The sequence below is a fragment of the Barbus barbus genome, assembly GCF_936440315.1.
Source record: "Barbus barbus genome assembly, chromosome: 50".
Taxonomy (NCBI): Eukaryota; Metazoa; Chordata; class Actinopteri; order Cypriniformes; family Cyprinidae; genus Barbus; species Barbus barbus.
Genome location: NC_136728.1, coordinates 7185337 through 7212676, shown reverse-complemented (window position 1 = coordinate 7212676; position 27340 = coordinate 7185337). Strand labels below are relative to the sequence as shown.

At 36.6% G+C, this 27340-nt stretch overlaps 2 protein-coding genes across 3 annotated transcripts in view; both read left to right on the top strand.

Moving 5' to 3' along the window:
- LOC306868378 (secretory carrier-associated membrane protein 5) overlaps positions 1–8768 on the top strand; it is an 8798-nt gene extending 30 nt beyond the window's left edge. Inside the window, exons 1-8 of one of the 2 annotated variants that reach the window (XM_079414483.1) lie at positions 1–214; positions 1366–1421; positions 1584–1703; positions 3303–3459; positions 3570–3671; positions 4127–4244; positions 5626–5810; positions 7008–8768. The exon at positions 1–214 is cut by the window's left edge and continues 30 nt beyond it. In XM_079414483.1, the coding sequence (XP_079270609.1) occupies positions 1415–1421; positions 1584–1703; positions 3303–3459; positions 3570–3671; positions 4127–4244; positions 5626–5810; positions 7008–7014 (696 nt within the window). In that variant the 5' untranslated portion in view covers positions 1–214; positions 1366–1414 and the 3' untranslated portion in view covers positions 7015–8768. The remainder of the gene's footprint in view (positions 215–1365; positions 1422–1583; positions 1704–3302; positions 3460–3569; positions 3672–4126; positions 4245–5625; positions 5811–7007) is intronic. The other variant, XM_079414484.1, reaches the window with a different exon arrangement.
- A 3808-nt stretch (positions 8769–12576) lies between these two features.
- On the top strand, positions 12577–20592 carry LOC306868603 (inhibitory synaptic factor 1-like; the record flags this gene model as incomplete). The annotated part of the gene is made up of 2 exons (XM_079414856.1): positions 12577–12723; positions 20008–20592. The coding sequence occupies 2 exons, from the start codon at positions 12577–12579 to the stop codon at positions 20590–20592; spliced, it is 732 nt and encodes a 243-aa protein (XP_079270982.1).
- Between the last annotated feature and the right edge of the window lie 6748 nt (positions 20593–27340).

The following is a 27340-nucleotide window of genomic DNA, read 5'->3' as shown; positions in this document are numbered from 1 at the left end:
CACGCGCGAACTGATGCTCATCGACGCGCGTGCGTGTGTAGGAGTGCCGTGACGTGATTGTTTTCACTCCCATATTCCCAATATCATTTTATAAGATAACGGATTTGGAAAACATCCCCATCACAAGTGCATCGATAACTGAAGGGAAAGTGGTTTATTAGATGCGAGTGGACGCGTGCATCGGTAACATATTCTTGGGTGAACGCGCGAGAAGGTAAGGGTTTTCACTTTCTCACCCGCGTTTTTCACATTTATGCACTCAGAACAGATGTATTGTGTCTTATATGCAGGTAAAATCAGAAATGCATGCAATCTTCGCTTGCACTGTTAAAACACCACCCGTTCAGCACCATCTTTTCCCTTGAAGGGCGCTCAGCTCGACCTCGATACCGCTCTGAAATTAGTGAAATACCATTGATAAATATTCTTTTGCTTTTGTTTTCTCTTTCGAGTCTAATCTTGCGTTTTATAATGATACCTCCCATTTGGATGAATGGTATGGCAACTAGATTATCGTTTCATATCGTGTCGTCTTGACAGTCGAATAATATATGATTCCGTTACCAGGCCTCATTAACCGGTATTGCTTATACAGTTCAAGGATCAAATCAAAGGTTATGATAACAACAATGCATCATTATTGTGGGCAATCACTTGGTTTATATGATCGGAAATATTACTCATCCATATTACTATTTTATTTTAGCATCATGCAAATAACCCGACTGCCATGAACAAATGAAACCAGTATTTGTAAAATGTTGGAATATTAATCTTGTTTGGAATATTTACAGTGAATTAGCTCATATATGTGAATCAATAAACATCATTTTAGTTGTAAAAAAATAAAGTCAATCTGTCAGTTTGGAGGCAAACTTGGTAATTTCCTGTTCCTGTGGGCTTTAAGAAACATTTGGATTTATATATTTTTATTTTTTTAGTGGTTTTTACCTTTTACAAACACAAATACCTCAAAAAGAATATTGAAGCCGCAGTTTTTTAAATCAGTAAATAAATTACTAACAAGTTTCTGTATTATCAGAATATTAACCATTCTGAAAATAATGTGCATGCAAACATGGTCAGTCTTAAGGTTTACAGATGTCATGTTTAATACTGAATAAGGAATCATTTGCTTTACTAGGGATCTAGCTTGTGTGCTAAGTTGTGTTTAATCAAGTTATTTCATTGCTACCAGGCTGTATGGTTATACTTAGCAAAGTTTAGATCGATTTCAAAGAATAAGCTTCCCTTTCACACTGGAATATACTAATGAGGTTATAACCTGTTGTACTATGCACACTCTCTGCAGTGTTTCTTTCAGTATGTGAATTTGTTGTGTGTCTGTAATGTGTGTTTTTACAGGTTTTTAAATATTACAGTTTAACGTTGGTGATCTGGAAAAATAATCTCCATGGCAGGTGAGAGCTTACAACTTTCTTAAACCAAACTGAAGTGTTAACATATTCAAGTACCATGGTATTTACATGATACTGTAATGTACTGCATGGTCCTGCCATGTCCAAATAGTACTATGCTATTTTTATTAGTTTTGTTTTAATTTGTGTTTTTTTTCCTCACAGAAAACAATTTCCCTCCTCTTCCACGGTTCATTCCACTGAAACCATGTTTTTACCAAGACTTCAACGAGATCCCAGACCAGTGGCGTACAATGTGCAAACGACTGTATTACCTATGGATATGTGCGTTCATATTTCAGAATATATTATATATTTTTGCAGTATTCTCAGTGCATGTCATTTAATGTTCATTGTGGTGTGAATAGATTACTATCATGTGGCTCTATTTGCCATTACAGTGTCACATTTGTTTTCACTGTAAACACTGAGAGAAACAGACACAGGAAAACTTGTACAGACAGGTTTTGGATTTTGATCTGTCAGTCCACAAGTAAAAATGTGGGGTGTCACATTACTCTTGTGTTGTTGTCCAGTTTACTATGCTATAATGAGAATCACAAGCATTAGATTTGCTTTTGACTTGTAGAATATTTACAAAATCCCTTTTTTTTTGTTGGCTCACAAATTGGGAACTATTTTGAAATGGGTCTGGGAGTTGAGAAAGTAAGTGTTTGTGGAGATAAATGTAAATTTGTATTAGTATCTAAAACATATTCTAGATTAGAATTAGATTGCTTGGCAATTAGATTTTAGTCACTGTGTGTCATACATGTGCACATTTTTCGGTATCTGCCTTGTTCCGATAAATGTGATAATTTATCTTTTCCTTGTAATGCTTTCATCTACAACATCAAATTATGAAACAAATGCAATTAGTAGGGCTGTCCTCAACTAAGGATTTTTCTGGTTGACTAGTAGTCGTTCATTTTAAGCATTAGTTGACTAATCGCATGTTTTTTAATAAACCATTTAAATCATTATAAAGAACCTTTAATTGTCTAAACCTAATAAGCGCTCAAGGGGAAGTCGTGGCCTAATGGTTAGAGAGTCGGACTCGTAATCCAAAGGTTGCAGGTTCGAGTCTCCGGCCGGCAGGGATTGTAGGTGGGGGGAGTGAATGTCCAGCGCTCTCTCCACCCTCAATACCACGAACCCCCAACTGCTCCCCGGGCGCTGCAGCATAAATGGCTGCCCACTGCTCCGGGTGTGTGTTCACGGTGTGTGTGTGTTCACTGCTGTGTGTGTGTGCACGTTGGATGGGTTAAATGCAGAGCACGAATTCCGAGTATGGGTCACCATACTTGGCAGTATGTCACTTCACTCAAGTAAATGCATAAAGCTTGCCACAGCGCACCGCAGAAGTAATGATTATGAATGTGTCAGGGAAAAACAGTAAGGACTGAGTATTTTAAGAGCAAGTGAGGGCACCGGCGCCTCCATCTGTCCTGCAGTGAGCAACTGTTCAGCTCCACACTCCACTCAGACACTTGAATAGCGCACATTTCTCTAGGTTAACAATAGATTGAGCGGCCATTTAAAGTTGCTAATACTTACATATTTCAGATAAAAATACATATTTATGGTGGATGAATGATAGGCGAGCGTCTGGATGTCCTGCCCGATGTAAGATACTGTATTACCATAGACTAGCCGTTAACAATCTGGTAGTTACGGACTGCGTGACTTCGCTGTGGATTTGATTTATTTATTAGTTTTTTTCTGCGACTAAGCGAATAATAAAATTTTGGTCAACCAAGCCGCTTCTGGTCGACTAAAGATTAGTCGACTATTAGGGGGCAGCCCTAGAAATTAGATATACATTCTAATGGAATGGAATGAAATGAGTATTTTAAATTAAATTCATACTTTTTTCACTCGTAGTGAATAGTGCCACCCTAGCAGTGAACCTGATTGGCTGTCTAGCATGGATGTGCGGAGGGGGCGGGGCAACCAATTTTGGTATGTCCATTCTGTGGCTGATACTGTTCACCCCATGCTCATACGTGTGCTGGTTTAGGCCCATCTACAAGGCCTTCAAGTGAGTTCAATTAATGTTGTGGCTTCCGAGATGTTCAAAATGGTTTCGAAATTGAGTTGTAATCATGTCATTGTGCACAACCCTAATGCAGTTCACTCTTTCTTTCATAGGACAGACAGTTCTTTCAACTTCATGGTGTTCTTTTTTGTCTTCATGGCGCAAGTGGTGATTAGTATCATCCAGACTGTTGGAATCCCGGGATGGGGAGTATGGTAAGAACTGCTTATTGTGTGTAAGAAATTAGATAGATAGATAGATAGATAGATAGATAGATAGATAGATAGATAGATAGATAGCCTATTATGATAGGTTAAATAAACAACTCAACATACTAGGTCAAAATAACCCACGGTTGGGTTTGTCCATATTTAACTCAGAAGTGGTTTGCAAAACAACCCAAACTGGGTTATTTGCAATCCAGCAGCAGTGTGGACGCATACAGCAAAGCTGGGTCAGTTCCAGTTTCGGTTACCCTATAGAAACTCAAATGACTCATGTACTCTTTTGCGTCATGAAATATTTGTAGCGCACATATATTATGGTCTGTTTAGGTTATATTAGGATGTTAAGTTCTATTCTGAATTTTATACAAGCTTTGCATGTAGTTTACTTTCTAACTACCTTGTTAATGAGGAGAATATGTCTTCTTTATGTGTTTGTATTACAGTGGCTGGCTGGCCACCATCACTTTTTTCAGCACTAATATTGGCTCTGCTGTTGTTATGCTGATTCCAACCATTATGTTCACTGCGGTGGCTGTTCTCTCGTTCATTGCCCTCACCAAGGTACTGTTACTGTTCCTCCAACATCATTGTTTTGAATATACACAGATCTCATGGTATTTCCTAAAATTTCAGCAATTACTAATTTATGCTGTGTGTAATACCTTAATATTAACAATATTGTTTTTAGTTGATTAACATCTTTTTTCTCCAACACAGTAATTACAGTAGTTAATTTCTCCTGCACAAAAATCCTCCAGAATCGCTCATTTTCTCTAGAGCTTCTCAAGAGGGTCTTGAACTATGCTCAGATTTACCAAAAAATTGATTTTGAACTGTTAAAAACACTAATATTTAGCAACAGAAGTCTTTCAGTATTTTGTTCCTTTTTTCTTATTAATATCTGCAATTTATTTATTATTGGTTGTATGAAAATAAATATTGGCTTACATATCAGCTTCAATATTTAATTATTAAAAACTAAACAACTAATTTTGTAACATTAATAGTTAACAATTGTTGAAATTAATAAAAGTACATTATAAGGTTGTAATAACTAAATTTGCTTTAAAACATTCAAAACCTTTGATTTTATTGTGTGTTTTTTTTTTTAGACGAAATATTATAGGGTTATTATACTCTGCCTGTGTCAATTTGAGTCTTGTTAAAGATCCTCTGTCAGTCACGGATTATGGAAAGTGAAACTTAAATCTATAGGGCTGGTTGGATTTATTCACGCAAGCTTATTTCTTTTCAGATTCTTAGTTACAGCATTATCCTAATAGGCTGTATTAACTTATTGGGAGAAAACCGGTAGTTCTATGTGAAATCAGACATTTGAGTACCCCCATATAGCCAAAATGGCACGATCATAACACCCTGCGAATATTCGACTGTGAGATTGGGAGTTGAATCAGGCTCATATCGAAGCATCAAATCGTCGACTATTCGGGGTCACCCCTAAATATGATAGAATAGTCTTTTTATTTATTATCTGCCATTTATCAGTTATTGGCTTACATATTAGAGACTATTTTTAATCTTTAAAAAAAACACTAGTCTTTACCAAGTTTTTTTTGTGTGTGATTATTTTAGACTATTATTATTATCAAATATTTGCCATTTATTGATTATTGGTTCTATAATAAATAATTACAGACTTACATATCGGCCACAATTCAAATATCCCTGTATCTAATTTTATAGCTCTATCCTCTAAACGCTGGCAGTTGACTAAGTTTTGGTTTATTTTTCTTAGGATTCCTGAGCAAAGTAGATATTTTGTAGCAAAGCTGATGCTTAAATAAAAGCAATCTGTATATTAAATATATTCAAATATATTCTTATTTTGACTAACTAAATAACTTGTTGCTTGGTTAGGACAGGTGATCTTCTGAGCTATAAAAGGGCAACTTTTGTGCAATAAATTGTTCTTCTGTGTCAGGTTCACAAATTCTACCGTGGCAGCGGGGGCAGCATGAGCAAGGCCCAGGAAGAATGGACAAGCGGTGCTTGGAAGAACCCTCACGTCCAGCAGGCAGCACAGCAGGCAGCTATGGGGGCTGCACAGGGGGCCGTGCAGGGTCAACAGTACTCGGCCGCCCCAACCTACAACTATGACGAGCCAATGTAGATCCTTTTCAGTCACAATGGTGGGAGGGGACAGAAACAGGGGTATTTGGGAGGGCGTTGCAGAGGGATAAAGTCAGTGGTTGAAACGGGGAAAGGGAGAAAAGAAAGATACATCAGACCAGTTTGAATTTAAATGAATTTCCACCAGTACAACAATACATAAGCTTTTGCTTAAATTGTTTTAAAAGTGTGTTGCTTTCGGTATTTAGAACCCCTCAATAGGAAAGTATCAGTCTCGCCATGTGGTATTAAGGCAGATTTAATTAATGGTTATGTGGTGTTTCTCCACTTATCGTATTTCAAACATGGCTGAATTAGAGCACCACTAAGGAAACATTCCAAAGCTCACTATGTTTCTATAGTAACTAGATATTCAGATTCGTCTGTGTGGTATTTGCAAGCCAGTTCTATGTTTTGTTTGGCTGTTTGTATTCAAGAACACATTACCACTATTTATCAAACGCATCTTTACTCTCACATCTTATGAATAAATATACGTTTTATGCACAAAGAGAAGAAATAATTAGCTTTTGGAATTACATTGACTGGTATTTACTTGATCTCACAGTTGAAAAAGTATAAACCCAGCTAGCAGGGAACGTTCTGAGAACTTTGGCAATGTTCTCTCAGAGTTATGAAGAAACAGTAACGCCCAATGTTTGTTCAAAGTTCTATGGTCTTTAAAAATGTTCTCAAATGTTAGCTATGCTATTCATGCACCATTCATAGAACGTTTTTCTTCTAAAACATTTTAGCTGGACGTTCATCTAACGTTTTTAAAATATTACTACTTGTTTCAGAATGTTCAGGGAATTCACATAATGTTTGCAAAATTTTCCGTTAAAATTTGTGGAACTAAGAAAAAAACGTTTTAAACATTTAAAAAACGGTTACATTTTGAACATTCAGAGAACTTTCTGAAATAATGTTTTCATAACGTAATGGGAATGTTAGCAAAACGTTCTTAGAACATTTTTGTTAGCTGGGAAGTTTATAAACATTACATTGTTTGTGTTGAGCGTTTTACATCAAATGCAAGTACAAAGAAAGTTTGTTTTCTTTTTCTGTGAAGGTACAATGAAAGCCATATGTTTATGTTGTTTTAGTTGTTATGTATTTTCGTTTGTGTTAAAGGCTTGTTGAGGTTTTAGTGATTGCGGTTGTGTTTGTTAACATTGTTTTCTTTTACCTCAGGATTTAATCGTCTCATTTTACTGCTGATGTACTGTAGCTGAGGCTCGGCTAACGAAATCAACTGGACGAAATATTTGTACATGTACATGTTGTATGTTTGTACATTAGTTGATTTCTCAAATAGAGTAAATATTTAATCTGCTCTTATCTACAAGCTTGTTATATATATTTCAGTCCATTATGATCTGAATCTGCGATGAAGGCTGATATTTTAACGTTCGCGTTGTCACAGAAATCGTTATTTTGCGTATAATCTCAGACTGAGTTTTAAGTAATTTCTGTAAAATATAGCTTCTGGATGGTTTATTCCCCACAAGTAAACAAGTAAAGCACACTATGAAGTAATATTGTCTCAATATATATGCAGTTTCATTTTAATTATTGATTACTCTCATAGTGATGTATCGTAGTACTTTGCATCTCCCCAAAGTTATGTCCATGTTTGACGATTTTTCTGAAAATATTTTCTCTATTATGCATCGACAAGCAATTTCTGTGTGAAATTCAAAATGACAGATATTTAGAGATTATGTAAACTCTTTCGGACTTGAAAATTGTGGATTTGTAATATATAGTAGAACATTTATTTAGAATTGTTGTTCCAATTCAACTGAATTTACAGTCTGAGGAGCCGGTTAGTGATGAATAGATGGTTGAATGTGGTAAAATAATAGTGTACAGTATATGTAATATGTGTGATAATATGCCCATGTGTGATATAATATTCATGTATGTTTGGGGAGTTTTTTGTTTCTGTAAAGATCTTTTTGTTGACGTTTCGATAATGTGTGTGTTTGGGTGTTTTGAGTGTAAATTGTTCCACAAACTGATGTTTAGTACACTATTGTGGGGCTTGGTAAGACAGGACTTCCTGTGCAAAGCTTTGGCTGAGATTTCATCCCTAACTGACATCCACAGTCCTCTTGTGGCCTCTCGTGGACTGGATGTATTAAACTTTACCTGTTTGTTTTCTGACAGTCGTCTAATAAGAAAACACTGACAGAAGCAATATCGACATCTGTCATGCATGATCTGATCACATCAACAAGTGTGAATGTTATATTTCAGCCGCACCAGCAAAAGCTAAGGTCACTGTCCTTTCCAAAACCCACCATGTTTTTTGTGCCCAGATCTTAATGCCTATGTATCCCACCAGTAGATAAAGCCTTGTTCATACTGTAAAGTTAAGTGAGTGGAAAGATGCCAGTAGAGTAACACAAAACAGATAGTTGTCTTTGTATAGTGAGTTGTGTGTGGTGCTTGGTAAATTTGTGAATTGAACCAAACCTTGTGCCATGTGTACAAAGGCACTCTATGTGTGTAGATGTTAATTATTTTGTCACGTCTAAAGTGGAATGTATTGTTGACTTGGAGACAAGAACTACAGTCCAGTACATTTTACAGCTTTTCATTTTTATCTACTTCTCTTTATTTTTTTGTAATTTTTCTTGACTTATAAGGGTCAAACATTTAAATTATTTTGTACTAATATCAATTTAGCCATATTTTTTTCTCCTCAGCTACTATGTTTACTGTACTTAATTTGTATTTAATGCAACTCAAACACTTTAACATGTTAGTTTTCCTGAGAAAAGCTGTACTTAGAAATTAGTCAATCAATCATGCAAACATGAAGCTCAATAGTTGTGATTTCTGAAGGTGGTTGTTTTTGAAGTTTGAGATGAATTGTATTTGGTTCATTTTGTATTACTTTTATATTATTTCGTCTCTCCCTGATGGATAATAAACATATAATGTTGCATTCTGTGTCTGAGTCCATTCAGGGTCATTAAACTGTTATAGACAACTAAACCTAAAATGAAAACCATGACATTTACTCATGTTATATAAAATAAATATGATTAATATTATTAGCTAGAAATAAAGTTGTTATTTCAGCAAGTTGCCATTGTAAGTTTAACTTTATGTACTAAAATGGAAATAAATCTATGCATATTTAGCAAAAATAATAAATTGGTTTAACTAGCATTAAATGAAAACAAAATATCAAAATGATATTATGAAAACAAAAGCATAATAGTATCTCGATACTGAAATAACACGGCACCCTGTAATGAAATTTTCTGTTTTGAATTGCACATCCACCAGTAGATGGCACTAAAAGCCTGGGTGGATTGCATTTGGTCTCTACTTATTGAAAAAAGCATACTATCATACTACAACACTTACTTATTTATAGTATATAGTATGCATACTCAGCATTATTTATTGTGTGTATATATAGAATAATTACAACATGATTTACTACATTTGCAAAAAGGTTGACGCAATTCAGATACATAAGAAGAAAAGGTTAGTGAGGGTTAGTATTCTCAAGACAATAATGTCAATTTTAAGGAATGTCAACTGTCATTTATAACATCTGCATCTTGACTCCTTGTCTAAACTGACAAAATGTAAACAAACCTGAATAAAAACTGCAAAATAACCATATTTAATTATGAGATGCTACTCATTGAACTAAATATAATAGCATACTACTGTTTGAAAGAGTTTTACAGAAGCAGCATATCTTCTTGAATGAAAGACCTTGTTATAACATTTCATTGAAACACTGAAGTTGCATTCAGCGAAAAGACCTTATGAAATCAGGAACTGTGTTTTGTTTCAGTCTTTTCAGAAAGAAATGCATTTAGCTATGAGATGAACGGATTACAAAAATCTTCTGAGCTGGTATTCTGTTTCAAGGACAAGAATTCAGTTAGTAGTGAATGAAAACAAACCCCTTTGGATCATCATTTTAGGGCATTGAAATAAGTTTCCTTCAACAGCTAGTACTTAGCCCTAAATGCATGCATAAATTGCCACACATGCAATTAGGATTGCATTAGCTTTTTGCAAATGTCAAAAGCTCAGCATTTAGTCCTCAGTTCCAACTTTTAATAAAATGGAGCACTTCAATACATTTTTAGTGCCTGTGAACATGCTGCCATGAAAAGTGTCAAGCATCTAAACAACAACTGCTAAACAACTAGAAATATTTTCTAAAGCAAATGTGAGTAGTGTTTGAACATGCTAATTCTGCATGCCACAATGCCATGGTAGTTGCAAAGGTGTCGTCATGTGGTTGCTAAGATGTTCTGAGTGTTACATTCCATTGCTTTGTGGTTGCTAGGGTGTTTTGAGCATTACATTGCATTGATTTCTGGTTGCTAGGGTGTTTTGAGCATTACATTGCATTGCTTTGTGATTACTAGTTCTGAACGTTACATTATGTTTTTTTTGCAATTGCTATGGTGTTTTGAGATGTTTTCATTGCATTGCTTTGTGATTGTTAGGGTGTTTTGAGCCTTACATTGCATTGCTTTGTGATTGTTAGGGTGTTTTGAGCCTTACATTGCATTGCTTTGCGGTTGCTAGGATGTGTTGACAGTTTCACTTGTGTTGCTTTAAGATTGCTAGGGTGTTTTGAGTGTTTTATTGTGTTTCTTTGCAGTTGCGAGGGTGTTCTGAGCATTTCATTGCATTGCTTTGTGGCTGCTCGTGTGTTCTGAGCAGTTTTCATTGCATTGCTTTGGAGTTGTTTGAGTGGTTGCCATGCACTGCTAGAGTGTTTAGGTGGTTTCTTATTAACCTAAATAAAAAATATATCGCCCTTAAGAAATGACTCAGATCTGTCATCTAAATTATTTGGGCCTGTTTTACCATCTGCAGGGCTAAAATTGTCCAAATGCTCCTAAAGTAAAAGCACACCTTCCCCAGCAAGTCTGACTATTTGAGGCATCATTAATGTTCACAGCACAAATAGTCATGTCACCTTTCCTCAATACTTTCATCTCAAATTGTGATCTGTTATTCTAGATGACTGTTCGGCACCATATGCCTGAATACACGTTGAACTGCTCGTTTTGTGTTAAACCCTGTTGTTTTTTCCCCGATAGTTCTCATCAGAGTTCCCACCAGAGACACCTAAGAAATAATGAGGGCCTTTGTTTGGGACAAGCCTCGCAGGATGTTTTGAAGAATCATTATAGAAAGGTAAATTAGGATTTCAAACTTGCTGACACAGTGCACTGGTCGATTCGCGATTTGAAGAGAGCAACAAGAAAATGAATACAGGAGGCTGAAGCATCTCTTGCAAATAATTATGGTTAGGGCGAGCGGTTTCCTGATGTACTTGCATGTGTCTTCTATTCATTACTGATCTAAATGGGATAATCTGGTCTGCTTCTATTGCTGCAGAGCCGTCGCATTCACGATTCACGAGCCTGCACTGCAACACTGAATTGAATTAATTTGCTTCCCCAACTGAGGTGGCAAGTGGTTGAAAAGATCTGAGCAGAGAGCGAGCTTGGAAGTGTACATGAATTGATGTGTTTGTCGGAAGAAGGATGGAAGTGACAGGACAAGGGTGAGTGGGACTAAAGGGTAATGTGTGTACGGTAGCAAGTATGAAAGAGGAGGGAAGAGTTATGGAAGAGAGATCATAGAGAACGAATGCGAGTGTTTGAGGGTGAGTGAATGAGGGAGAGAGAGAGGGAAGGGGGAGGTTTCCTAAGTGCTTGAGCATCAGTGACTGACAACATTGCAAGAGAGGTGTTGAGCGTGCATCCGTCTCTAGTGTTAGATGGGGTAGGAGATACGCTGCACGGTACGAGAGCACAGTGGGAAAAGCCTGACAACTCTGCAGAAGCTTTTTATAGACATATGGAGCAGCAATAAGTCCAAACGGCATCAATTCTGGACCAAAGCCAAGAGAAGACAAGCTATACTGAAATTCTGGTGTGGGTTAGCTGAACTGGATGTCCGGAACTCTCTTTGTCTCGGGGGGATGGTTCTTCATAACAGTATCTTTCAGGATTGCCTTGGAGAGGAGCAATTTTTGGCTCGTCCTCCCAGGTGTCACATCGGATGTGTTCTTTTTCTGCCAGCTCGATTGGCAATGTGACTTTTCTTACTATTCTCAGTGCACTTTTTGGATATATATTCACATATATTCTTCACATCAAATTCTGATGGCTCCTGCTCTGAAGGCTTTCTCATCATTGGAAAACACACTGTATGGTATACGTTTTTGAAAAAGTGGAGTTGCAACAGAGGATGCATATATAGATGTGGAGAACCGGTAAAAAGATTGACAGATGTCCCACATAAGCTGGTAGACTGACTTTCGGTATGTCACAAACCTCACAAAATAGAAGCTCAAAATGGTGTTTTATTTATTTATTTATTTATTTGCTGGCTGTCTTGAGAACAAAGCTTCTTTCATGCCAAAATTGATACTTTTTGTTTGAATTTTAACATTATACAGAAAAGATCAAAGCTTTGCTGAGAACTGTTTGTTTCAGTGCTGACATATTTCCAATTTTCTTGATGCCCTCTTTCTTTTTGAAAGTTTTCCTTTTGAATTTTCTGAGAGATACTAGATGTTCCTGGACTGATTTCAAAGTTTTCCAACATCAGCAAAAAACTATGCTAAGATGTTTGGACCAGAGAATGGGTCTTTCATTCAGATAGGGCCAAACAACACTGTGGTGGGCTTCAGACATGAAGCCCAGTGTCCTGTCCCCTCCTGGCTGCTGCTGCTGCTGTTGTCCCCATGTGAAGGATGTTTCACGGCACAGCGCTAGGACCATTTGAACCGAGCCAGAGCCCTGACCGGAGAGCAGAGATCCGCAGGCACATTAAGATGGTCATGGAACAGCTGGAGAAAGTTCTTGCTGAGCTCAAGGACGTGGCAAAAGAGCTCCGGGAGGTAAAGCACACATTACAGGCCTGCTTTGAAGGTTAAAGGAGTGATTTGTTAAAAGGCACATTCTGATGGAGTGATTTAGTAAGAGAAAGGTTGTAGGCTTTAACCCAAAATGACCAATCCTGCTAATGGAGGGCCAATGTCTTGGCTCCAACCTACCCCAAACACACATGAAGGTTCTAGTAATTCTTAAGACCTCGCTTTGCTGGTTCAGGTGTGTTCGATTAGGAGCAGTGTCCTCCAGGAGAAGGATTGGACATCCCTGTAAGTCCCGAGGGGAGACTTGAACTTGGGTCACTCAAAGAGTAGCTGCACAACATGTCAGAGCAATGCCCTCAAGGCTATCATCTCCGACAAGACAAACCTTTTTTAAGTTTAAGGGTTCTATACAAGCTACCACCTTTGTGCCCTTAAACAAGGCACTGATTCCTACACTGTGCTGGGTAAGACCCGAAATATACTCAAGTATGTAAGTACGCATGACTGATTTCACACATTGTTGCGTTTCGAAATTTGTTGAAAGCAATTCATAGCACAACACAAGTTTCTATTGACATTCTCAAAGTTGCTGAACCATTTTGAAAATGACACCCAAAGTTACATAAACAACACACCCTCTTGGTAACTCTATCACCCCCTTGTGTACTGTTTTTTATTTTTTATTTTAACCCAGAAATGATGCAATCTTGCAATGCACTGATAAGCATTTATGTTTGCATACTTTCACTGAGTTTGTTACTGGCCTATACACAACTACTTACTGACTACCTAAATATACAAAAACCAATAGACACATCCACAATGGGCACAATTCATAAACATACACAAGGTCACAAACACATTCATGCCCCTGTGATATGTCCACCTAGGGGCTATTGACTGGACAGCTTGTCACCCAAACAGCAACCATCAGATAGATTAACAAGGAGAAAGACTTGCAGGATGACACCCCATACAAGCAAGATGTCATCTGTGATGCCTAATTATCAGCCGGCGAATCAGACAATGGGAGCGCAACTGATTTCCTCATCTTCTCACCTGTCAACGTCTCATCTCTTTTGCGGTTATCTCCCTTTCTGCTGGGCGACTGCTTTCAGCGTTATGTGAGAAGACATCTCCTTAATTAATCGCTTTCCTCGGGTGGATATCTATCTGCCTCATTACTGTCACTGAGTCTATGAGTGTCCCAAACTAGCATTTGTCTCATCATCTCAGTCACAGCTCTGCTGGATTTGTCTCATTCGTCTCCTTGGCCAAGTTCAGGCATCACCGGTAGCTCTGCCACTCTTGCCTGAGTTAACACCTCCATCTGTCACTTTCACCTTGCAGCAGAGCCTTATTGTTACTACTGACATCTTGTTATGGTTATTAGTTTTGCCACATGCTCATCTGTCTTTCAGCTGTCTCTTATTCCATGGATAACAGCCAAACATTTTTCACAATTCTGAATTCTTTGCTGCCAAGTGTAACCAGTACACTGCTCACTTACAGACCCCACGGACACAGAATTAGGATGTCTAAAGTTCTTTTCGTGTTCCTTTAATTCAATAATTTGGCTAATTTGATCATGCTGTCACATAGCAATTAAAGTTAGTACTTTAAGCTCTATTTAACATATTTTAATCAATTCTGTTACATTACATAGTATTACTAGCATGATAATAATAATTATAATCGTCTTGCTATCATCAGAGGCATCAGCCACAGGAAATATATCTGACTATCATTGATACACGATATTATCGTCTATCGGCACACCCCTATTACACACTACTTTAAAATCCATTTAAAGTACTTAAGAGGTTACTTCATTTTAAATTATACATTTTGACAATTGGTAATCAATATAAACTGAACACTCTGTATAAAACATAGCCTACACTAAAATTATGATTAAACTAAAAAACATTTCTGTGACTTATACGATGAGTCTAAAAAATATATATATACCGTCACACTAAAGAAGTTGAGCTAAGTTAGAAGAACTTTATTTAGTCAGGATGCATGGCTACTGTTAAATGTAGTAACACATTTTTCCACATGCACAGTTAACTAGCCAAACCTTGAACTCTTCTGGTTGACAGCGTTCTTGCAGTTCAATTAGTACTACATGCTGCTAGCAAAACCAAGGCAACAGTAGCTTATATAACATATACCTTGAATGCCATGTAAATCGCTTTGGATTAAAACGTCTGTCAAATGCATAAATATATATGTAGATAGATATGATAATGTATATGGAGATTATTTTTAGAGCAAATATATGGGAAAGGCAGCAATAGATGATAAAAAATGTATGAGGTTAGAATCTGTTTTTGAATCTAATGGTTTCTATCAGATGTTTTGGAGTCTCCAGGTAAAAATCAATTGCTTAAGAATCCCAATGGTGGTGATGGGTCTGTTTCTTACTGCTTTCAAATCAGGCTTCCTCTCACAAAAGTTTAAATTGGGCAAATGCTTGTTCTGACTCACACTCTGTTCCAAACACACTCTCTTTAAAAGCCTTCTGGGAAGGTTTGGCAATTATCTGGCTCTTAGACCGGGGGTTCTGCAGGTAAGATGACTGTGAGACAAATCGGATAAAAAAAATGGTACGGGTTGTAACTTTTAGAATGGCATGGGATTTGTTGCACCTGCTACTTAATTAGATTTAAATAGGGGATCCAAACAATCCTCCAAATGGGCTTTTTGTCTGTTGTTTTGCTTTTGGTCCTGAAAGTTCTGAAACATAACTTTTTAAAACTTCTGTATTTTGTAAAACATCTGCTATTTCAGAATAGGAATGAATGGATCTTTTGAAAACTATTATAAATGATGTATACTTAGAAGATGCTAGTCATGGTTAGAAAATGGTGTTTTATTTTACACGAAGAGGGTCACCTCATGGGAACTGCCATTTTGAGATCACATGACCAACAAGTATTTGGCTCACTTTATATTTGTAACCCCCCAATTATTGGCCACTTTCACCCACGGATATAAATTAATCATGGCTAAATGCGCATAATGCCTTAAAAAAATGTCATTAGTAACTGAAAAAAATGGCATAATTCTTTATCCACACCACTAGGGTTCAGTATAAAGTCCAAGACAATCACCATATCAAACAAAAATATTGAGTGAATTGGTCGTCAATTGGCCAAAAACATTTTTTAATTCATTCTAAAAATGCCAGACATAGTGGTATGGTTTAGCACAAATATCAAATCACAAATAATAATATAAATATGTCATCTTTTTCACGTGAACCACACATGATAACAGAGTTTTCAGTGTTTTGGAGCGATTTGCAGTAAATTCTACTCAATCTCTGCAAGTGCCATGAGTTTGAGTCAGTTATAATGTGCATTTAAAAATGCAATATCTGCCCAACAACTTCCCAAATTTGTAATAAGAATGGTTTATAAATCTGTTGTCAACAAAAGATAAACAATTCAAAAGAGAAGCTTCCCTGTGGTTTTCCACCAAAAAAAAGCACTATATGTTCAAAAGCAAATAAAAAAAACATAAATATTAGTATTGTAATTGTAATGTTGTATAGTTTCTATGCATTCGGCAGCCACTTTTATCTAAGTAAACAATGCATCATGCATATCATCATTCAAACCCATGCCCTTGGTGTTGCTCAGTTTTGCAAAGGAAAATAACTGTCCATGCCTCTTTTAGCGCTAATTTTTTACTGCGCGTTTTTAGTAAATCCTGACAGTACTATTTTGATGTAATTGGCAGACGTGGTGTACTACAAATTCAAACAAAAGCATCAGAATAGCATCGCTTTACTAAACAGCCTTTAAATGGCAGGGGGCAATGTACACATAAAAAACAGGCAAAGCAACAAATTAATATTATTCAATATCCTAGCTTTTTACAGAAAATATTCAGATGTAACCCCCTTTATATTCGTTAACATTTTCATAAGTAACTAATTTAATTAGGCACTTTTTTTTCAGTAACTGTATCAGATTCCAGTTACATTTATTTTGTAATTAAATTACATAACGCCATTACATGTAACTGGTTATTTCCCAACACTGGTGTTGCATACGTCTTGCAGTTATCGAGCTACAGAAATGTGTGCCACCCGCATGCATACAAGCACACAACAGTCAGCAAATGCATTAGCCACTTGTTATGAGCAGTGCCTCCTACAACAATCACAACACTTGGGGATTTCTATAGGTCAGCATTTCTGCTTTGCAAGGTGTGCAAGGCTCCTCAAGTCAAACCGCCCCTCACAAGGTAGCAATTGTTTCAGCTCGTCTCAATCGAGTGGCACTCTGATCTCCAATCAGTTAGCGTGCGGTTGGCAGGAATGCATTAAACATGAACTGTCTGACAGCAGCACACAGGGTACAACCCCACGAGAGATGATCTAATACCTCCTCCAGACAGGAGCCTTGCATGGCGCTTATCATACTTGGCAGCGCTCGACACATAGCAATTGGCAAATACAGTACATAATGTTTGTACAGTCCTTGCTTAAAGCTTGGCATTGTTTATGTATTGTGTACGCTTTCGAGCAGCAGGTGCGTTGTGAATGGCTATTTGGTCTGTTGAATGTCTGTCATTTGGGCTCTTCCTGTTTACATTTCACTGCTCATTACCGAATCCCAACAGTCTTTGGCTCGCAGCTGAATAGCCGATCTGCTATATCACGAACGCCACATCCTGCGACTGAATACGACGAGAAAGTTTGGCAGCAGCAAAGCCCTGAGCTCATCGAAATCAGAAACAGCGAATTACAGAACACGCTGTCATTAATAACTCTGCTATTTCAATCCGAGCAGTGCTTTATCATCAAAATCCTGAGAAATCAAACATAATTGCATCATAAATAACCTACTAAGCTGCTTAATATTGACAAGGGGCAACATAATGTCTTTGCAGGGCAGTCATATGATTTCATTTCAAACAATATCCCATAATATATAACCATTTATGCATGTTATAATCTGATTAAAATCTTCAGAGAGACTTTATGATCTGGCAGGATCGCTATGCCTGTGCTTTGTTTTGTATCTGATTTGTGAGCACCCGCCTCGAGACCCTGCTCAGAAAAAGAGCTGGGTAAAGCAAGAGAAGGAATATTGATAAGCGTATGGTTGAGATCTTATGTAAGATGCCGTTACTAGCACAGCAGGAGGACAAATTCCCTTCAGCACAAACAGATTTTAAATATTCCAATGCCAGTGGGTGAAATGGGGTGAGATGGAAAACATAAAGATGGAAAGGATAGATACAGATATATATCCTTATTACGCATTTATGGCTTAAGCTCAGCCACATGTACAGTATAAAACTACAGGCATTCGTCAGAAAATACTGTAGAATATCGCTGAGAAACTAGATGATAATTGGTGGCTAATTTGTATGAATTCAAATGGTTTTATTCGTACGTTTTTGTACCCAATCTCACAGGAAAACATAACTATTTTAAAAGGTGGTGATTTCATATAAATTAATGATGTAAATTGTATGAAAACGTATGATTTCTAGAAAAAATGTAAGCATGAAGCATTTGGGGGTCTTCTCGCCGAGAAGACCCCCAAAGGTGCACGATTTGAGTAGGGCTTTCTTTCCTGCAAGAGAGGTTGGAGCGTAGGCTGTCACCCTCCACCTTGAAAGTGTATGTGGCCGCTATTGCGGCCCATCACAATGCAGTGGACGGCCGGTCCCTGGGAAAGCACAATCTCATTGTGAGGTTCCTGAGGGGTGCCAGGAGGTTAAATCCTCCTAGGTCACCCTTGGTGCCCTCCTGGGATCTCTCTATCGTCCTAGCTGGACTTCAGAGGGGTCCCTTTGAGCCGCTGGATTCAGTGGAGCTGAGTGTGGATGCCATCGCCTTGGCGTAGCAGTCCCAAGGCGAGCCGGGCCCCTCGGGGTGAGGGCTCACTCCACATCTGACAGATAGGGAATGTCTCGGTTACGTATGCAACCCTCATTCCCTGATGTCCCCATGCCACAATCTTGAATCATCGCTGGTTGCCAGGGACACGTTCTCGGCTCCTCAGCTGAAAACCTGATGAGTGGATACACCTGTCGCCCTTTTATACCCGTATGCACGGGGAGTGGCTCAGGTATGCAAAATCCACTAGCCAATTTCATTGGCGTTTTCTCTTATCAGAGGTGATTGGGGCTCCCAGGTGAATCCCCTAATGTCGTCACGACATAACGTCTCCGTTCCCTCCATCAGGGAACGAGGGTTACTTACCTAACCGAGACGTTCTCTGTTGTTGGTTAATAGTCACACTAGCATGCAGTGTTTAAATTGCTTTTATTTGCATTTTTATGAATGTATTAATTATTAGGTTTTTATTAACTCACTATTCACGCTCTAATGTAGTGTTTAATGAATTTTATGATGTTGAAATCAAAACATGGAACATATTTACTTTCGCTTTGCTTTATTATATCAATATGGTACATTTAAAACAAGTTTGATAAAAAAAAGTAATCTAAAAGTAGTCAGATTATATTACCTAAAATTAGTAACCTAGATTACGTTGTTAACTACAGGTTTCATCATGTAATCCTTAATCAGTAATGGACTGCAATTTGTAAGTAATTTACCCAGCTCTGTACATGACAAATTTTTTGTTTGGTTTTAACAAAATCTGACTGAGACTTTTCTAGCTCCCAGTGTGCTTTACATGGGACTATACAGGGAGAGTTAATATTGTAAACAAGTGCAATTTTATGTTTCTAGTTAGAAGACAAAGCTTGTAAATATTTAATGTTCTGTTATAATGGGATTTAGAACTGTTTTATATTGGTATTTTGGGGTTTACATTATGCTGAACAGTGGATATTGTGCTGATGTTCAGTATTGCTACATACAATAAAGTCCTGTTTTTAATATTGCTTTACTTAATGACATATTACTGCTCATATGCCAGCGTAGTGATCTATTTTTTTCTTGTACCTCTTGCCAAAACCATGTTATATATAATAATAAAATAGTATATTTAGCATGCTAGTTTTCTGTTCGCAGTTTTCTATTATATATTTCTATTATATTTCTAAATAATTGAACCAAAAGTGAAAATTCTGTCATTATTTACTCACCCTCATGTCGTTCCAAATCTGTATAGCTGAGGAAAACAAGCAGCTCAGACCCAGTTGATATTGTATGGACATATTGTATGATATTGTATTAAAGAAAGAAAGTCGACCAGGTTTGAAAACACATGAGGGTGAGTAAATAATGACAGAATTTTCATTTTTGGGGCAAACTACAAAAGCTTCAGATGTCACAAGGGCTCAACTTTCTCTTTTTCTTCTCTTCAGGTTGTGGCACAAATTGACAAGTTAACATCAGATATCGACCTCGACTCAGACGATGACCTGACACTAGTGTGTTGCAGCGAGGACTGTGGTAACCTCTTGCACAATGAGACTTTATCTGACAACCACTTACTGCACATCCCTCTGCTAGACACGGTCTGTAACACAACCACAGCCAAGAAACAAGAATTAGAGCTCTACCGCAGGAGCTGTGGAGACTTGCCTGCCCTCAATGGACCATTAAAGGCCTCAAACAGCCCTAAAGCCTCCTGGCTCTTTGGATCTGGAGGACGGCTCCATTACTACGACAAGACGCTCTATCACGCGTTGTGCTGTGACGATGATGATTACGACGAAGATAGAGGTGGAATGAGATCATCGAGGCTGTCGTCCACCGATTCTGTGTTTTCATCTTCACCTCCGAGGTTTCTGACGCCCAGGTGTAACCGTAAAACTTACTCCAGCCCGGACTCGAAGAAAAGAGCTCTCCGTAGCTGCAGTACGCAAACTGTTTCTGATAAAAGCACACAAACTCACTTCCCATACATTCCAGCCAAGCAAAGAGCTTCAAGTGACTACAAGAACTGAAACTTGGATAGTTAACCCAAAGTGAAACATCTGTCATTATTTTTTCACCCTAATGCTGCTCTGAAACCATATGACTTTCCTTCTTCTGTGGAATGCAGAACGCAATTTTTTTTCGATATAATAGAAGTGAAAAAGAACAGGGTATGTGAAGATGTGAAATTTTATGTGAACATAAAAATTGTCCATATAACTCATTAACTATATTTAACATATTCTGAATGTGTTCAAAGTTTTGAATACTTAAGACTGTTTAATGTTTTTGAATGAAGTCTCTAATGCTCACAAAGGCTGCATTTATTTGATGTAAAATACAGTAAGCTGTTATAAAAAAAAGTTAAATATTACAATTTAAAAGAACTGTTTTGTATTTGAATATATTTTAACATGTGATTTATTTCTGTGACGCAAAACTGAGTTTTCAGCATCATTACTCCAGTCTTCAGTGTCACATTATCCTTCAGAAATCATTCTGATATGCTGATTTGCTTCTCAGTTATTAGTTATTACTGGCGCTCAAGTATTAATAATGGTTCTTTTGATCAATTTAATGAATCCTTGGATAATACAAGTATTTATTTATTTATTTTATTTTTATTTACTTAAACTTTTGAATGGTAGTGTATCACAGTTCCCACAAAAATATTAAGCAGCAAAAACGGTTTAGCGCTGATGACAATAATAACACATTTTTCTTGAGCAGCAAATCAGCATATTGATTTCTGAAAGATCATGTGACACTGAGGACTGGGGTAATGCTGAAAATTCAGCTTTGATCACAGGAATAAATTACATTTTTAGTGTAATATAATTTAATTATATTAATATAGAAAGTTATTTTAAATTATTATTGTTTTTACTGTATTTTTCATCATGTAAATGCAATCGGTGAGCATAAGAAACTCCTTTCAAAAACATAAAACAATCATAGTTATTCCAAACTTTTGAGCAGTAGTGTATTTGTTAGGTTTGAGATCCAAATTTGATAATTATTCACCAAAAAACGTATCAAGTCCTTGATACGTTTATGAAGTAGTGATTTCTGATCTATGAACTCTTCTGTGAAGTTGAGTTCTTTTTGTTGGATCTTTTCAGTGAATATGTTTATTCAGTTCACACAACCAGTCTGAATGATTTGTTCTTGAATCACAGCTATTTTTATGATATTTTAACAATACTTTCATTTTTGTCATTTTTAAAGCTTAAATCGTGGAAAAGCACGACCAAAAGATCTCATTTGGGTTTCACTGAAAAATTAAAGTCAGTGAATTGACGTGAAGGTGAATAAATGAACAGAATTTTCATTTTGGGGTGAACTAATCGTTTAAATTGGTTTGAAATGATTTTTAACTTTGCCATCCGTATTTATGAAATGTTTAGGTCGATACTTATGATAATGAATTACTGTCATGGAAAAACCTCTGTTCTCATGGAGTTTCCAAAGAACAATTTAACAATCGTTTGGATTAATTCTGAGGAATTATGCCAATATTGAAACAATCATGCATCTCAGCAGAACGTTAACACCAGTCCAAAGCCCCCTAAAGAGTGAGAATTGGTTTTCGGTCACACCCACACTGTGCAGTAAATAGACACAGTTAAATTAAGAGAGTGGTACGCTTCCCCAAAGAATTACTAGAATATAAATAATGTACTTTATAATCAGGCTGTTATTTCTGACAAAACACAAGTAAATTATGAATAAAATGATGAATACAACTTTCTGGCAGACGCTTCATTCCGAATCATCTTCCTCTCACCAGGACGTTAATTAGTAAAACTGTTTTTCCTGTGATGTATGCACAGATTTACCATAGTAACCATGGCTGTGATAATGTGAAACTGCTACATTAGCCATTGTCACAAATATAGAAGTGAAAAAAAGCTTTATACAGTGTTTAAAGAAGATCCATTTATTAGCGGTGGTTGCTAAAGCTCATATTTCATATAGGATCATTACTGCCATAATTAGGGTTAATGATTTGAACAAAATCCCCTAACTGTGTTACATTTTGCTGTGCAGCTCATACTGCAAGGTCTGCACTACAAACATGAATGATGCCTCAAATAATGTGGCTTATTGAGAAGAAGTGTGCTATTACTTGTCTACGCAATCAGACTGGCCTTGTGGACTGTAAAATGAGTAAAAATATCTGTAGACGTCTTTTATCTAGAGATCAAATAAATGTGGAGGTGAGCTCTTTTAATTTGGGTGAGCAAGAAAGCACTTAAAAACCAGCAAGAACTGCAAAATGACATGCTAAAAAACATTTATAACATTGAATAACCAAAAAACCATGTCCAGGCAACCACCACTCACACTTTCTTAAGAAAATATATAAATCTGATTATGTTTTTCCATCTATAAATAACTCCTTTTGTGTGCTGTTAAAGAACAAAATAACATTTTCAAAAGATATGACTGAATAAATGATGACAGGATTTTCACTTTTGGGTGTACAGTCCCTTTAAGAACTATTTTATAAGAATAAAATGCCTAGGAGTGTCTGCAATCAAAAGTGCCGACAGTACAGCGGGTCAGACGGAGGAAATTAATTAAGAGGCAAGATTCACAGTCCATAGTGTCAAACACATTAGCTGTGCCGTATCTGAACTTTGACATTGTGAGCTCATTCAATCAAAAGACCTCACAAGGGCGTGCTCTGAGTTCATCTGTCAGTGTGAGTGAGGTCATTTAATTGGAATCTAAATCATAAAGCTTTACCTCGGGCCCATTTCAACTGGAGATGGCTGTTATGCAATCATCTATAATAAAAAGCCAATCATTTAAACTGCCTTCAAGGGACACTGTGCAGTTCTTTTTATGGAATACCTTTTAATTCTCTATACAAGTAGAGACCAATTATAACTAAAGCAAACACATGGTTGAAGATTGGAGTCTTAAAGGAATAGTGCACTCAAAAAGGAAAATTTGATCAGATACATTTATATATATAATTTTTTATTTTTTAATTTATTTATTTATTTGTGTGTGTGTGTGTGTGTGTGTGTGTGTGTATATATATACACAGGGGTGCCCAACCCTGTTCCTGGCGATCGACTGTCCTGCAAAGTTTAGCTCCAACTCTAATCAAACACACCTGAAGCAACTAATTAAGGTCTTCAGGATCGCGTGAAAATTAAAGGCAGGTGTGTTTGATTAGAGTTGGAGCTAAACTTTGCAGGACAGTCGATCGCCAGGAACAGGGTTGGGCACCCCTGCGGTAGACTGTGGAAGTTGGTTCCATGTCAAGGACTTCCAACAAGACACAGGCTGTCTGCAATGTGGTTCTGTGCCTGAAACAGTTTGAGCTGAGACTTGCTCTGTGAGAGTCGGTCCTGTGACAGAACATGGAGCTCTACTAGACAGTTGTTTTTGAGTACATGCTGATACTGTGTAAACATCTTACACTTATATTGACTTTGCAGAGCTCAGTAGTTCCACTCTGTTGTGGGAAAAATCATAGTGAACAGTTAAAATTCTGGGTTAGACTTAGTAATAAAGTTGGCATGAAAACAACATTCATCTGTTTTCCAAATGCATGTTGTTGATCAAATTGTTAAACAAATGTATTTTTGTATGTTATACAAATGTAAAGATATAAACTCACAATTGTGAGAAAGTCTGAATTGTGAGATATAAACTCGTAATTGTGAGAAAAAAATGTTAGATAAAAAGTCACTATTATTATTATTATTATTTTTTTTTTTTTGTCCCATAGCAGAGACTAGCTTTCATAGTTTGGTTTGTACAAGAACTTGAGCTATCAAACGTAATGTACCGTACTACAAGGCTAAATTGGTCATACAGAAACTTTCCTTCCTCTTTCCTGTGTTAATAATGATAATTGTGGCATCATTGGGCAAGGCCCTCATGATATTAAGCTTGCTTATGAGGATAATGAGAGTGCATTAGTTGTATCCCAGTCACTAATCTCTTCATGCACATGGGACCAAACTGGGACAAAAGTTTTAATGGGGTCGCTTGTAATCAAATCCATTAGCTCTCCCTCATTCATTGAGTTTCCTGATTGACACATAATGTTCATTTATTCCATATATAACGATCCCTTAATGCGGGTTTCGAGGCTCTTCAGAATGCTTATATTCAATTCTCATCAGACCTCTGCAGACAAGGTCTTGAGCCTAATTAATCAAATTAAAGAATCCATTCCTCAGCCTCTCCATTAATCAAGCTGTACTGTGTGATGTGAATGTAAAGTGACCTTACTGGAAGAGACTCCATCAAGCATCACATCGCAAACACGCTGCACGATACGCTCATGGACTCTCTCACACTTTCCTTACAGTAAGTACTGTGACTGAGAAAAGGGCTCGTTTCAAGGATGCAACATTCAAGCTTCAGAACAAGAGCAAAAGTAAACAGCTATGAGACGTTCTATTAACTCCTCTGCATCTCAGAAGTTTCTCTCGAGACAAAGACCAACATCTCAAAATTTTCAAATTTGCCAAGATAACAAAATGTGTAATCAAAAATCTGAAATTCATATATTTACACACACACACACACACACACACACACACACACACACGTGTGTCTGTGTGTGTGTGTATATATATATATATATATATATATTTATATATATATATACTTTTTGGTCAATTTTATTTTTTTTTTCTGAGAAATTTTAAAATAAATATCTAAGATAGTGTTCATAAAATAATAACTGACTCCATTAACTAACTCCATTAAGTTTCCAAATATGAAACAACAACTTTTAAGCTATAATATAATTTCCTCCGAGACAGATTTTACAATCCATTCTGAGAAAATTACGATCTAGCTTTTCGCAAAGTAAATACATTTACAAGCGTGTTTTTATTTCTTTATGTCATTTTTATTAGTTTGTGTGTGTGTGTATGTGTGTGTGTGTGTGTGTGTGTGTGTGTGTGTGTATTCTTAACTACGCTGTAAAAAAAATCAGAAGTTGAGAAAACTTAAAAGTTTAAGGCAACCAGCTTCAGGACATTTTTTGAGTTCTCTCAACTTATTATTTATACAAAAAAGTTGAGAACTCAAAAATCTCCTGAAGCTGGTTGCCTTAAACTTTTAAGTTTTCTCAACTTCTGATTTTTTTTTACAGCGTAGTAAAGAATACACACACACATACACACACACACAAACTAATAAAAATTACACAAAGAAATAAAAACACACAACACAATTACTAATAAAAATGTAAATTAACATTCATTACTTGAAATAAAATGTAGTTTACTATGTACTGTACTAATGTACTGTTTTCTCACCTTTTGATTTTTTACAGTGTACAAATCATACAAATTCTGTTCAAATAGTACAATATTATGAGTCTCTCAATTTCTATGTTAAAATGAGTTGTGTGGCTAATGTTCATAAAAAGATAATGTTTGAATGGAGTACTGCATGTCAAACCAGAAGACAAAATGTCAGAAATTCTAGTCTCCTGCTACAATGGGGCGTCTGATTTCCACTTCAAAATGACCAAAGTCTGAGTGGTCACTGTGGTAGTTTGGAAGCAGCCTCTAATCTGCACCACGCAGACTTTCAGACTTGTCTTGATCTTTAGACAAGCCCAAAGTGTCTCTTTGTAGCAGAGCCATGTTCCACCGGCTCTGGCTGAACAGGGTGTGAAATGTCTGGACGCTTGCTCTATCCCTGTCATAACTGGTGTGTCCTGATTCCCTCAGGCTCTGTCAGGCATGCTGCACCGAGTGGAGGAGCTCAGTGAAGACTGGCGCTCTCTGAGAAGCGTATCCAGCCAAGAGACCATCTGTCACTGCGAATAACTGCGTGACAGCACAAGTACTGTCCTACCTCACTAAAACCCCGACTAGCACCGAGAACTGATCCAAACAAAGCATTTCTTGTCACAGTGGAAAGGAATAAATGAATAGATTTAAGATGATTGCTAATACTTTGAAAGACTAAATATTTGAAGGTGTTATATCGTTTCTAGAAACGGTACTATTACCGGGGATTCACGTGTTAACGAAGCAACCGCCAGAGAGGTTAATAAATGCTAACCGCTAATGCTAACTTTGCCCAGTTGGTTTGTGAAAAGACCAGCTAAATGTTCCAAAAATAAATATATAAATAAATAAATAAAAATCTTAAAAATAAAGTAAAATAAAATAAAGAAAGAAAAACAAAACAGGCTGTGCACCTTTAGCAGACTATTCATTAAATTTAAAAGTGACTGAAAATTTAAGGAAAAAAACACAAAGCATTTACTACTTCAAAGTAGCTTACTTAAATGGCTTTAATATAATTTGACTGCAATTATGATGATGATGACTGGTTATGAGATCCATTATTATTGTTTTAAATAATATTGTCCATTGTAATTTTGTTGTGTTAGTCATTTCATTAGTTTTCCCTTTAAAAAAAAAAAAATATATATATATATATATATTTGTTAATTTATTTAAGTTTTAGTTTTACAAAATGTAAATGAGAAATGTAGCTTTGGAAACTATCTTAATTTCAAGTAACGAAAAAGTTAATTTCAATTTAGTAACAGTAATTTTGTTTAGAAATCAAGTAATTTTGTTGTGAGTTTGTCATTTTAATTATTATTTTTTAAACATGTTTATATAGCTTTCATTTATTTTACTTCAGCGTTATTTTAGTAGGCCTACATCAAGTTAAAATAAAATTTACCGTTTATTTCAAATAACAAAAAATACTTGAAAGACACACTTGACTAATTTGGCTGCTATTATTTTTAATGCTTCTGTTATTTCTGAG